This window comes from Erythranthe guttata, chromosome 8 (genome assembly GCF_056151865.1).
Source record: "Erythranthe guttata isolate IM_541 chromosome 8, IM_541, whole genome shotgun sequence".
NCBI classification, from domain to species: domain Eukaryota; kingdom Viridiplantae; phylum Streptophyta; class Magnoliopsida; order Lamiales; family Phrymaceae; genus Erythranthe; species Erythranthe guttata.
Genome location: NC_142540.1, coordinates 20916720 through 20929901, shown reverse-complemented (window position 1 = coordinate 20929901; position 13182 = coordinate 20916720). Strand labels below are relative to the sequence as shown.

General features: G+C 31.9%; 2 protein-coding genes across 2 annotated transcripts; both read right to left on the bottom strand.

The window, feature by feature from the left end:
• Window positions 1-918: 918 nt before the first annotated feature.
• On the bottom strand, window positions 919-1188 carry LOC105970267 (VQ motif-containing protein 10). Its single transcript, XM_088821347.1, has one exon. The coding sequence runs from the start codon at window positions 1186-1188 to the stop codon at window positions 919-921; it is 270 nt and encodes an 89-aa protein (XP_088677473.1).
• A 4717-nt stretch (window positions 1189-5905) lies between these two features.
• On the bottom strand, window positions 5906-10693 carry LOC105970443 (polyadenylate-binding protein-interacting protein 8). Its single transcript, XM_012995265.2, has 10 exons — window positions 9840-10693; window positions 8448-8558; window positions 8296-8340; window positions 7721-7793; window positions 7517-7629; window positions 7351-7410; window positions 7207-7254; window positions 7049-7117; window positions 6256-6317; window positions 5906-6149 (listed from the first exon to the last, which is right to left on the bottom strand). The coding sequence occupies exons 1-10, from the start codon at window positions 10194-10196 to the stop codon at window positions 6089-6091; spliced, it is 999 nt and encodes a 332-aa protein (XP_012850719.2). The 5' UTR covers window positions 10197-10693; the 3' UTR covers window positions 5906-6088.
• Window positions 10694-13182: the final 2489 nt, after the last annotated feature.

Sequence of the window (13182 nt, the reverse complement as noted above, 5' to 3'; positions counted from 1 at the left end):
GATGCAAAACTTAGTTTTTGTTCACTACAATTTGCGACTCAGAGTAAGAAATTAAATTTGATGTATCAAAAGGAGGAAGATGATTATTACAAATTCATTGATCTTATCATGCATGTATTACAAAAGGAGGAAGACGATGAAAGTAATATTTGCAATTGTGCCGATTAGAGAAATGTGGACCCATCCATGGTCTGCAAAAATGAAAAGAAAAAAACATTGCAGCAGCAGTGTCTGCTACCGGAACATATAGTGATAGTAAGTCACAGGTGACGGAAAGATCGACCGGAACATTAATGCTCGTATTGGTAGTGTCCGATCCGCTACCGTTCTGGTGAACCATTGATGAGTAATCAATCAAATAGCGCGCTAGATCGGTCGATCACGTATTTTTATATGAAGATAATTTAATAGATCTAGGCCCTGTTTGGTTGCCAAAATAAGATTACTCAAGACAAAGATTAAATAATCTAAACCCAAACCCAATTATTTTATTGAAGCTCGGGACGTCCAACAAAAAAAAACTCACTAAAAGGCAAGATAAGCCATGATTATACAATTTTGGCGGGTCGACCCGACAATTTATTAGGGATACAAAACATCAAATTAAATCCTAATTAATCATGGTTTAGCTTGACAACCAAACGGAGCCCTAAATGTTTAAAAAAGAACATATATATATATATATATATATATATATATATATATATATATATATATATATATATATATATATATATATATATATATATATATATATATATATATATATATATATTACGAACGAACCTGGCGAGCGGCGTTTCTCACCCAAAGGGAAAAGAAAAAAGAAAAAGAAAAAATTCCAATAATATATATATAACAAAAAAAAATTGAAAATGTAAATAGTAATAAAAATATGGCTAGTAATTAAAGCCTAGATCATAGTTCATCAAATGGAGGCAACTCCTTAATCATTCTTTCGAATTCATTGAACGACATTCCCCTGGACAACACCGGTTTACTACGAACGGCGGGCTGACGCATGGGTAGCGGCTGTTGGTCGGCGGCGGCAGAGGCGGAGATGGTCGAGTCTTTTCCGGTGAGGTTCTGAACGACAGATTTGAAGCTCCTGGCGTCAGTCTCGACGTACTCCGTGTTGATTATCACCACCTTCACAGCGTCTTTACTACCGCGGCGGCGAGAAGACATCTCTAGTTTCTTCCGACAACCCTTTTGAGTAATAGTTAGTATATTACTATATATAACTCAACCGTTTTAGTAGTTTGTGTGTAGTGTGTGTGTTTATTTTTGGATGAAGTGAAGGGGCATATATTTATATAAATATAAATTAAATATTATTTAACTTGGGAAGAATAAATTAATGAATAAGGGTTTGAAATAAAGGGAAGGAAATAAGTTGACTGTTCTACGTGCAGTCTACATGGAACATTTGTACGTTATAGAGTCAAACCATGCAATTGGATATAGTGTTTGCATCTCCCACGAAACTCATATATAATCATTTTTTTAATATATTTTTTTGTCGCCTTATATCATAATTTCTTCGGTCTTTTTTTTTTTCTTCCAATTATTGCTTATGTCAATATATATTAATAAATTGTGAATTTAATAAATAACAATTGTTTTAGTAGAAAAGTAAAACATCACCCTTGCAGTTATTCATGTTAGTAAAAGCTATTAAATGATTTGTGCGGTCAACCATGATAAGCGGAAATTGAGGGATCAGTAACTATCCTCCTTAAGAAAAGAAAAATAAAATAAGTACGCAGCACTGAAATAATGGTTAATCTAATATGATTTACGTCTCTTGTATGGTTTGTATACAAACTATTATACGATAGTGCATGTTTACCCAGTGCACATATATGATTGGCTATGGGTTCCGTCATTATTAAAAGAAAGTACTGAACATTGAATGCTAAAAACACAACCGAGTGAAATCCAATTTTGAACAAATAAATCAAATTAATTTATAGAAATGCTATATTTTAACTAATTCTAGGTTGTCTTTGGATTGATGTATTTCAAATGAACGTAGTCGGGGAGAATTTGAAATGGCTAGAAGTAGGAAGGAATTTGAAATCCTCTATAATTCCTTAAAAGACAACCGAAAGTGAGAGCTATGAATTTGAAATTTCTTGTCAAATCACTCAATTCAAACAACCTCAATAGATTTGTTATTATGGATTTGAAATCCCTCTTCCAAATCCATCCATCCAAATCAACCCCTATTTTAATTAAAAACTCACAAATCTCACTACAAGAAATTGTCAAATTGGCAACAATATGTTTTGTTGCCAAAAGACTTTAATTTTGTTGCCAATTCCTCTTGCAACAAAATTATTTTGTTGCCACCTTCGTTGCCGTTTCCTTGTCACCAAAAGTTCCGGGCAACGAAATGTAAAAATCGTTGCCAATAATGCATTAAAGACAACATTGTTATGTCGTTGCTACATATTAATCGTTGGCAATGCATTAAGTAATAATAACGAGTCTATTTTTTAATCGTTGCAAATTCTTTGATTACTACCAACGAATTTATTTTGTTGCCAGAAATCTATCGTTGCTAATACATTTATTAGTTACAACGAATATATGCCGTTGCAACACATTAAACGTTGCCAATACATTAATCATTAAGAACAAAATCATTAAGAAAAAAATTGTATTTCGTTGTAACATATTTATCGTATACATGACTTATTTTCGATCGCATCCTAGGTCAAACTCTCTATTTTGTAACTGTTGCAAATTCTTTGATTACTACCAACGAATTTATTTTGTTGCCAGAAATCTATCGTTGCTAATACATTTATTAATTAGAACGAATATATGCCGTTGCAACACATTAAACGTTGCCAATACATTAATCATTAAGAACAAAATTGTATTTCGTTGTAACATATTTATCGTATACATGACTTATTTTCGATCGCACCCCGGGTCAAACTCATAACTAGCCCAACAGGCTAACCCGCTTGATAAATGTCAAATATATCGAAAAAGTGAACGCCGGAGACCGGCGTTGACCGCCGGTCAACGCCAGAATCTGGCGGGAAAAAAAAAGTTTTTGAATTTTTTTTTTTGAAAATAAAAAAAAAATTTTGGTCAAAATTGAATAATTTGTGAAATTTGGGGTCAAATTGAGGTTAAATAAAGTGAAGGATGAAATTGGATCATATTAAAGTATGAGGGGTTATTTTAGTCCTTTACAAAAATCTGGACCATGTATCGACTTATTGGTAAATGAGTTTTTTGTCTCGTTTCTTTATGAATAAATATCCATTGATGAGCTTATTTGTAAAGACCACTTTTATTTAAATTCAACAAGTATAGACTTATTTTGTACTATTTAATTCATAAACCTCTAAAAATCATTTTAGAGGACGCGCCATTTTCCCGGCTTCTTTGACCGTACAGTACACCCTGTGATAAATATTATGTGGGTCTTTTGTTGCCACGTGACTCTTTTTTTGTATTATAACATATTTTTCCACTTCGATTAACATGTAGAAGTTTTAGAAAAATAAAAAAAAAATACGTTGCAGCAGAAGATTCAACCGGTGGTTAGGGTTGAAGTACCACCATTTTTCAAATTACCCTCTCCGAGATAAGATTTTTTTTTCCTGCGAATTTCAAACATCAATCATATGTTGGTAATGTTTCGTAATTGTTTTGGTCAATAAAGTCCACGTGTCAATATGTCCACCGCAACATATGTTGACTTTGGTCAATAAGTTTGTGGGCCTGCACAAAGCCTTGCAAATCATTGACTATGACCAAGCTCGCAATTAAGTTGATTTTTTCAATTTTGTAGGCACCGCATAAAGTTATTTGTTTGGCGCAGAGTTTTGTCTTAGGACTTGTATAACCGAATCTTCGCTACTTGATAATACTCCCTCTGTTCCATAATAACTGTCTCTTTTTTAAAATATTTTTGTTCCATATTATCTGTCACTTTAGATTTCCAATACTGCATTAAATGCATTTTTTCCTGTTTTAACCTTATTAATTCAACTATAAGGATTAACCCTCTCTTATCACATCATTAAATAATCAAGGTTATTTTAGTCTTTCTAATATATTTTACCTAAAATCAAGACACATTTATTAAGCTTCTTAATCCCTGTGCAAAGCCAAAAACGACACTTAAGAGGGAACGGAGGGAGTAATTGATAACGAGGGGCATTTTTTTTTCTTGGCCATGTTGGATTTTTTTTTTAAAAAAATAGGACACTTTTATGGTGTATTTTAGAAATAGAATAATGCGTCAATACAGATTACGTGTTTTAAGAAGACGCCACGTGTCCAATAGATCTACGTTGCTAATTAAAAAGTCTGAAAATCAGTTACAAATTTCAATAGTTATTATTAAAAATCGAGCCATAACCGTGTTATTATATATATATATATATATATATATATATATATATATATATATATATATATATATATATATATATATATATATATATATATATTCCTTCACAAATGGATACACCGGAAAAAAGTATATGGACAATAGTTTTCCGGTGCATAAAAGAAAAGGAGAGTCGAGTTCCGAAAGAAACGTGAATTGTTCAAAATTTTGTAACCCGATATTTATAAAAGAGACTTAGAGGTAGTTTTCAACTCCAATTACAACTCGAGATTTACTCTTGCATTACTTAATTGATTGGAAACCTAGATATGCCCTACATTACGTATCTTCATTTCAATATTTCTAGAAACATGGTATCTTTGGTAAATAAGAGACTTTGGAACATACATAACGAACTACTATAGTTCGGCCATCACCTTCTTTAGATCTTCGAACGAGCTGTGGCATTCCTTAGTCAACTCGAACTCCTCCCCCTTCCTCGGCGCTATAACCAAGGGAAAGCTCGTTTCTGCTAACCTCGAGATAAACCCACTAAGTGCGACCATGTCCCCCCTTAATGGTTGCACTGCCTTGATCGACCGAGGTGGACTCATTTCCAGCACTGCTTGCACCTTGTCAGGATTTAGCTCCATGCCTCTTTTCGTGACCATATACACCCAGAATTTCCCCATACGAACCCAAAAAGAGCACTTGGTTGGATATAACTTCATTCCGTACTTCTTTAGAGTGGCAAAGGTTTTTTTTCCAGGCAAACTAGATATGAACTCAGCTCTTTACTTCTTAGAAGCATGTTGTCAAAACACACTTCCATATTTGCCCAAGTTGATGGGTGAAAACTTCATCTACCAACCTCTGATACGTAGCTCATGAGTTCTTCAGCCCGAATGGGATAACAATATATCAATAGGTACTAGCCGGGATAATAAAACTAACTTTAGGCTGATCAACTGAGTCCAACTTGATTTGATGATACACCTGAAAGAGATCCATTATACTCAATAACTCGGCAGTAGCATCGACTAACCGATCCACGCGAGGTAATGGGTAATGGTCCTTGGAACATGCTCAGTTTAAATCCCAAAAATTGATGATGCGCATGCAAAATATACTTAGGACAGTGTCCGGAGGACGCTCGGGCCTTAGCAATATCGTATTTGATAGTAATTTTCTAGAATATAGGCTTTTACGGTGGGATACTATCAATCTCAATCGGGGAAACATCGACCTTCACAAGGGCTCCTATAATTAAATCGTTCATTGTTATTTTATTCATCGCCTTTTTTATGGATAGATTAATGTTATGAAATGAATCATTCTTCATTTTCATACATTAGTCTATAAAAAAATATATAATTTGTTTTTATATTTTTTCAAGAATATTTTTTTTTATTTTCGCCGTAAATTTAAAGAAGATAAATAATAAACTGATATATTTTATATGCATCGTCCAAAATGCAACAAACCAGTCATAAATATCCCTATAAATTTCAAATTGCCCCATAAGAAAAGTTTCAAGCACCAATGTAGTACTGAAGCTAAAGCGTCACATGATTAAACAGAGTAAATTGTACCCAAGTTTGGACTGTCAAATTCAACAAGTTAAAATTCAGATGCAGTTAAAATTAAAAATAACAGTAAATAGAAAAGAAAAGAAAATTTAAAGAAAAAAAAAAAAAAAACCGAAATAGGGGTTTCTTAGTTATCCGATTACTGCTCTCCCGGGTTGAGTGAAACCCGTGGCCTCACAGGTGTCTTTGAAGGACTCACCCTAAGAAATTGCCGATTCAATTAGAAGAAATTCGATTGAATTAGAAGAAATTCAATTCACCGAGTTAAAAATAAATAAAAATGGCAATAACTCAGATAACTCGTACCTGATACGTTGGGATCCAAGAACTTGGCCGCAACAATCAAGAGCCACAATTGCACTCTCAGCCTGCAATTTTTTTATTTTTTTTTCCAAGTAACGACTTTATTATTAAATTGTTATAAATTATGTATTTGCAAATCGAGCACATGTAATATATATACTGTACGAACAATCTCTTTTACGTGATACAATGATCATGTTTGTAAATCTAAAAATTCGATAATCTAGAGTAACAGTCACATCACTAACATTTCCATGTACATTGAGCATAGAATTGAATAAATTTCGAAAAGAAAAAAAAAAACCGACCGTAGTAAAATAAAAATTGATAAGTAATTCAAATAAGTTGTCAATATATCAACTGGACGAGTAATGTAAGAAGCAAGGCTCGTTTACAGTTTGGTATGGGATGCAGAGGTATGGATGAATTATGCATACGATTATATATATAGGGGTACATTTATTATTAATATAATTTATATGAATTTGACTGCTGAACTCAATAAAGACGTTTTTGACCTCACTTAATTTTTTTTTTTGGATAATTGCGACTTTAAATAACAAGAAAGTATATATCGTGGTCATTCGTCAAACCACGAGTCAAAGTCATGACTCCCAAGTTATATTATTCTTGATTTCAAACCGTAAAATACTAATAAAAATGATACAAAAACCATGATTTTCACCATATATATAGGCTAATGAAACCACAAAAATAAGCTCTAACAAATGGAAAAAAAAAAACGAGTATGAATGAAATCATGATCTATCAATTAAAATTAGCTAATGTAACATACCATGAAGAATTCGACAAAAGCAATCCTCGTAGAGTGCACGTGATCCCCCAAGAGCCTCAGACGAGAAACCTATAATTAAAGATATTAATTTAATCATTTAATTTCGAGCAAACATTTAGCATAAAACGAACTCGTTTTTATTTGAAACTCAACCGTACCTCTCCACATCTTGTTTCAAAGAAACTCTTGACATCAATTTGAGACAACTGCGTAGAACGACAAATACCATACGAATATATTAATAATTTAAAATTCAATTTAAAAAAAAAATAATATCACAATAAAAAGAGATAAGTGTATACGTTCTTATCGATGTTTGTACAGTAGACTGTGCGGGCGCACATCTCACGTTCATCCTCCGACTACAAAATCAAAATCAATTACGAAAATTAATAAATCACTAATATTAGCTAATAATAAACTATAAAATTAAGAAATAATTTCAATTATTTATTAGGGTATGCTTACCCTCGGAAGAAACGTAGGGTTCACAGGGAGAATGGCAGTTTTAGAAGGTAAAACCTTGATCGGGGAAAAACCTAAGAGTGTCCCGGAAAGGCTAAGAGCAGCTCTAGCAGAAACTGTCGTACGTAAGAAGAAACGAGACTTTTAAAAAAATCGAGAAAAATATTATGGAATGCAAAAAAAAAAAAAAAGGAGAAAACGACGCACATTCATCGCCGAATTCTACGAAAGCAAAGCGAAGACGGGAGTGAGGATCGCCACATACTCGACAATCGACAACCTGGCAAAATAAAGATCGATAAATTATTATTATGGTTGAAAACCTTATTACATTACAAGATTGATATTAAAACTAAAACTAAACTTGCTAATACAAAGGTTTCTCTGGAATAGAGTGTAATGAGTTCTTACGAAAATCCTAGGTAACGAGTGTCTTAGATGAAACAAATCAAATTATTTTTTTTATTTCTTACTTGAATTTATAACGTCTCTAATGTTGAATCATAACCCTGTAACAAATTACAGTAGAACCTCGATAAATTAATAACCTCGATTAAATAATAATTTCTCCTGGTCCCGACTCGGTGAAAAACGTGTTAAATTATTAACTCGGTAATTTAATAATTCTCTACATTAATGGAATTTCCCTGGTCCCGACTATATTAATTTTTAGAGGTTTAACTGTATATGTATTTCTTACAATTGTCTTTTCAACAATTCAAGAATCGAAACTAATGAGATAAAACGGATATAATTCAAGTGAAATATCGGAAATAACTTACTTGTCCATAGCTGCAAAATAAGGCAGCAAGCCGCTCCTCGGTAATCTTATATTAAAAAGGGCAAGAAAAAACCACATCAGTAATAATAATAATAATAATTCTGAAAAAAATAAATATTAAATTCTGAGGCATATATATAATCTTAAATGTACATTTTGATCAATGTCGGAAACGTAAACGGTGCGCCTAACGCTGTCTTCCCTCTGAGCTCTAGCAGATCTGCCACCCATTCTTTTCTTGCCCTGGCTGTAGTTGTTTCTTCTCTGGAGAAAGCAAAAACGTAAAATCGTGAAAAAAATTAGAATTAATATGCACATGAAAGATTTTTTTTTTTAATAAATTAACTTTTATATGAAAACATATACAAGGGCCGGATAAATAGTGACATGCGTGACTAAGTAGGCGAAGCACGAAATGTGGCAAGTGAAACGGATTACTCGTTACGAGCTATAAAGGCTTAATTGGGTTAAAAAGAAAAAAATTGAAAAGCGAGCGAAGAATTTGAAATCCATTGTCAAATAAATCGATCGAAATGAAAGGATTTGGGGAGTGATTTCAATCGACTTCAAATGAAAATGGATATGAATATCCACCGTGACGACTCAACAAAAAACGAACTTGAAATGAGAGCTAATGATTTTTATAATTACATTGTCGAGTGAATCAATCGAAACAGGATCAATGAATTTGAAAACATCCTGCATGTAACTAAATTAAAATGCAACGTAAAGTTGAAAATATCTAACAAAAAAGCACGTCAGTTCATCTCTAAACCAAGGTCTAAAACTCTAAAGCCATTTACATTACAGCAAACGTAAGAAAAATCCAATCTTTTAGAACCTAAATTCATTTACATTACATCAAACGTAAAAGAAATCCGTTCTTTTACAATCTAAATCCATTTACATTACAAAAAATGTAAGAAAATCCATTATTTTACAACCTAAATCCATTTACATTACAGCAAATGTAAGAAAAATCCATTCTTTTACAATCTACATCCATTTACATTACAGCAAACGTAAGAAAAATCCAATCTTTCACAACCTAAATCCATTTACATTACATCAAACTTAAGAAAAATCCGTTCTTTTAAAACCTAAATCCATTTACATTACAGCAAACGTAAGAAAAATCCAATCTTTCACAACCTAAATCTTGAAAACGAATTCACAACCCAATCTGCATCATACCAAAATTCATTTCAAACATAATCATACGAAAAGCTGTCAACCCGACAAATAACAAACGCATTGGCGATCTTTTAACAGAATCAGTTCATCGAAAAATTCAGACAAAAGGCTCGTTCATCTAAAAGTTATGACAATTCCGATACGAAAGATCATTTCAGCAAAAGCAGAAACTGAATTCATATCTCACAAAAACGACACCACAAATTAATTAATTCAGTCAATTAGTGAACCAATCGAACATCAGAATCCAATTCTACAAAATTCAAGAAACTAATAACAGCATCATCAAGCACACCAAATTCGATTGAATATAAAAAAATAAAAACCGATTAATCGCAGAAGAAAACATACCCTTCGATTATTCGGGAGGCCATCATTTCCCGAATTCTTATCAGAAATGACGAAATTGTAACCACCAATTTGGCCGGAGTAATATGAAGAAGGGAAAAACTCCTTAGCCAGAGGATTCAGCTTCAGTTTCTGCAGCATATCAACAAACTCCTTCATTTTCCGCTCCGATTTCGAATCCGCATTCGACTCCAAATCCGAATTAGTTAACCCAGATTTTTCAGAATCCGAATTCTCGATTTTTTCAGTGTTCTTTTCATCGGCGGCGGTTACGGGCGGCGGTGCCGCCTCAACAACAGCGGCGGTGGAATCCATTTCCAACGCCGCCGCCTCACCGAACACCTCCGCACCAGCAGCCATCGAAATAAAAATAAAATAAAATAAAATAAAACCCCACAGAAAATTGAAAACCCCAAAAAAAATTAGATACACAAAACCCAAACAACAATTCCAATTCTATAAATTAAAAAAAAATTAAAAAAAAAGACCCGATTTTTATTATCTGTAATAAATGAAGAGATCAGTCAAGAAAAAAAGGGTTTTGCTTTTTCTCGGTTACAGATTTTGGCGGATTCTCTGAATGTATATATGTATGTATGTGTGTGTATACACAGAATCAAATTGATAGAGAGAGAAGGGTCTAAATGCAAATAATTTTTTTGAGGGTTTTCTGTAACAAATTCTTGATCACAAGTGGCAGTGGTTTTTGGGTGGTGGTTTACGGAAGGCACTAACAGGTGGCCTTGGTTTTTGGCTCCTTTTACACACAGTGAAGTGTGTGACTGTGTGCATATACATATAGCATAATAATATGTAATTTTGTAGAGAGAGAGAAGAAAGAGAATTGAAAGTGTATTAAAGCGAGGGGGCGTTAGAAATGGTGGGGGGTGGGGTAGGGGTAGGGTAGGGGCGAGCCAAACGTAGGATGACTTAAGCTTTTTTTTTTTTTTTTTTTTTAATAATCGAGCTCGCAAACAACTACATAGGTGTAATTTGGTGTGGAATCGGACGTGTCCGATTGAAATTAGCACTTTTCGAAAATAATTTCGATACTTTTGTTTTTGGAAATGAAAAATGAACTTCTATTATGTTCTGAAAAAATTGGGAAAATCAAAAAATTTTGGATTGAAATCAACGGAATTCGGAAAATTCCGATTTTTCAGTCACTAAAATACTCGGAAATACATCTAATAATAATGATCAAGTACGTGTAATTCTACAAAAATAATAGTATTTTTTGGAATAATTTTCTAACATTAAAATCAGATTGGAAATCGAAATCTAATTTATATTTCAGATAAAAGAAATTGGAAAAAAATCTGATCGGAATTTTTGAAATTGTGAATGAAAAATGTTGTTTCATAATCGGAAATTTTTTGATGGATATCGAAAATTTTGCTCTAATTTCCATACTAGGTGTATTGGATAAATTTTAACTTCCGTGCAATAATTTGCAAAGTGCACCCAAGAAATATAAATTATACTAGATTATTAATGTGTAATGAGGAAGATCAATTTAGAAAATGTTGGTAACACGAGTTCGAATTTGAACCATATGATACTGTACTCGTTTACTCCACCAATTAAATCACTCTTTATGGCCGATTGGGTTCTTGTTTGTTACTTTCTATGACAAAGGATATGGCTTTCATAAATCATAACTGCTTTTTGTTGGGATTGTAATTTTCATTTCCTTATCTTTTTTATATGAAATATATCTCCCACTTTTCATGTGTTATTAGCAAGTTGTGGTTGGGAAGTAACCATTTATTTTCTTTTTTCACTTTTTAGACATTAAAATGTTATGGGAATGAAAATTTTGTATTTAATTTTGGATTTTGTAAATTATAAGGGGTAAAAGAAATAGAGACATCTAACTAGTAACTATAAGTATCAAACTTTTGACATTAACTTAATAATTTAAGACACAATAAGGAATTGAGGTTAAGAGCATTATTCTTCAAATCCAAAACTTTATTGAAAATTCTAAGTGAAATGGTCCGGTTCGGTTTTCATCTAATTTCTATTTTTTCTCGAAAATGAATTTATGTTTGTTAAGATTTAAAAAAAAAATCATAACAATTTTAAAAGTTGATATCTCCTCCGAACATGATTTGACTGTTACAATAAAAAGATGTGACAGCTATAAGCTACAGTTAAAAATGTCTTCACTAAAAAAAAACAAACAAAAAACACTTTATTTTTCAAATTTTTTTCCTAAAACATTTGTTCTTTCCAACACATTTAAACATGATATGACTATTACAGTGTATTTTGTCTCATATGAAAATATAAACAAACATTACTTGATTCTCCAACTATTCCCTCAAAACAAAATTTTCCAAAATAAAATGAAAATAATTCTCAAAACTAATCCAAACAGTACCTATAATATATTTGAAAATTTACAAACTATAGTAGTTTCATTAATAATTCAAATTAAGATGAAAAAAATGCAAGTATTGTTGTCAAAAGTTTTTCATTGCGTATATTTCGTTGAGATGTCCAAAATAAGAAATAATATGCCAAAATCAGAAGGTTTGTAAGCAAAGGTATACCCTTTCAATATTATTGAATATTGATACCAAAAATATGTTTATGCTTGATATCGATAATTGTCAACACCTATATATACCAAATAAATGGAGTATCAAGGAAAAATACTTTCCTCTTTATTTTACTTTTAATTGGTTTATTTATAAATATTCTATATTAGTCGAAGTTTAAAGAGTTTTCATTTTTCTTTATCTTCGGGTTCCCCATTTTGTTTCGTGATGGCGATAGAATTATAGTTGACAACCTTTTCCAATCTTGTTATCACTTTACATTATGCTCTTTATATACGTCTTTCCCAACTAGGCTACTTTTGAATCGATGTCACATATATATGGAGTAAACTGCAAAAACTACCCCTGTGTTATCTTAAACTAGCAAAAAACCCCCTGTGTTAATTAAACTAGCAAAAACTCCCCTATGAAATTTTTTAAGGAGCACACTCAACCCATAACCCATTTGAGTGTTGACCTGCTGTGTAAATACAGTAATACCCTTGGGGATTTTTTCAGTTATTAAATTATATTATTTTTTAGCTATTAAAAAATAGAAATGAGATTAATAGTTTCTAATTAATTTCTTAGTTTTTTTTAATTTTGTTTTTTACTATGATATAATTTCTGCATATTTCAAATTATTTTAAATTTGCTTCTTGAATTGGCTGAAAAGACAATTAAATTATTATACTTATTAAAAAAGACAACTAAATTATGTAAAAAAATAAATTAATTATACATTTCTTTATCTTGTAATTATTTTTAAATATCCATACTTAATTTGATTTCTAAATTTT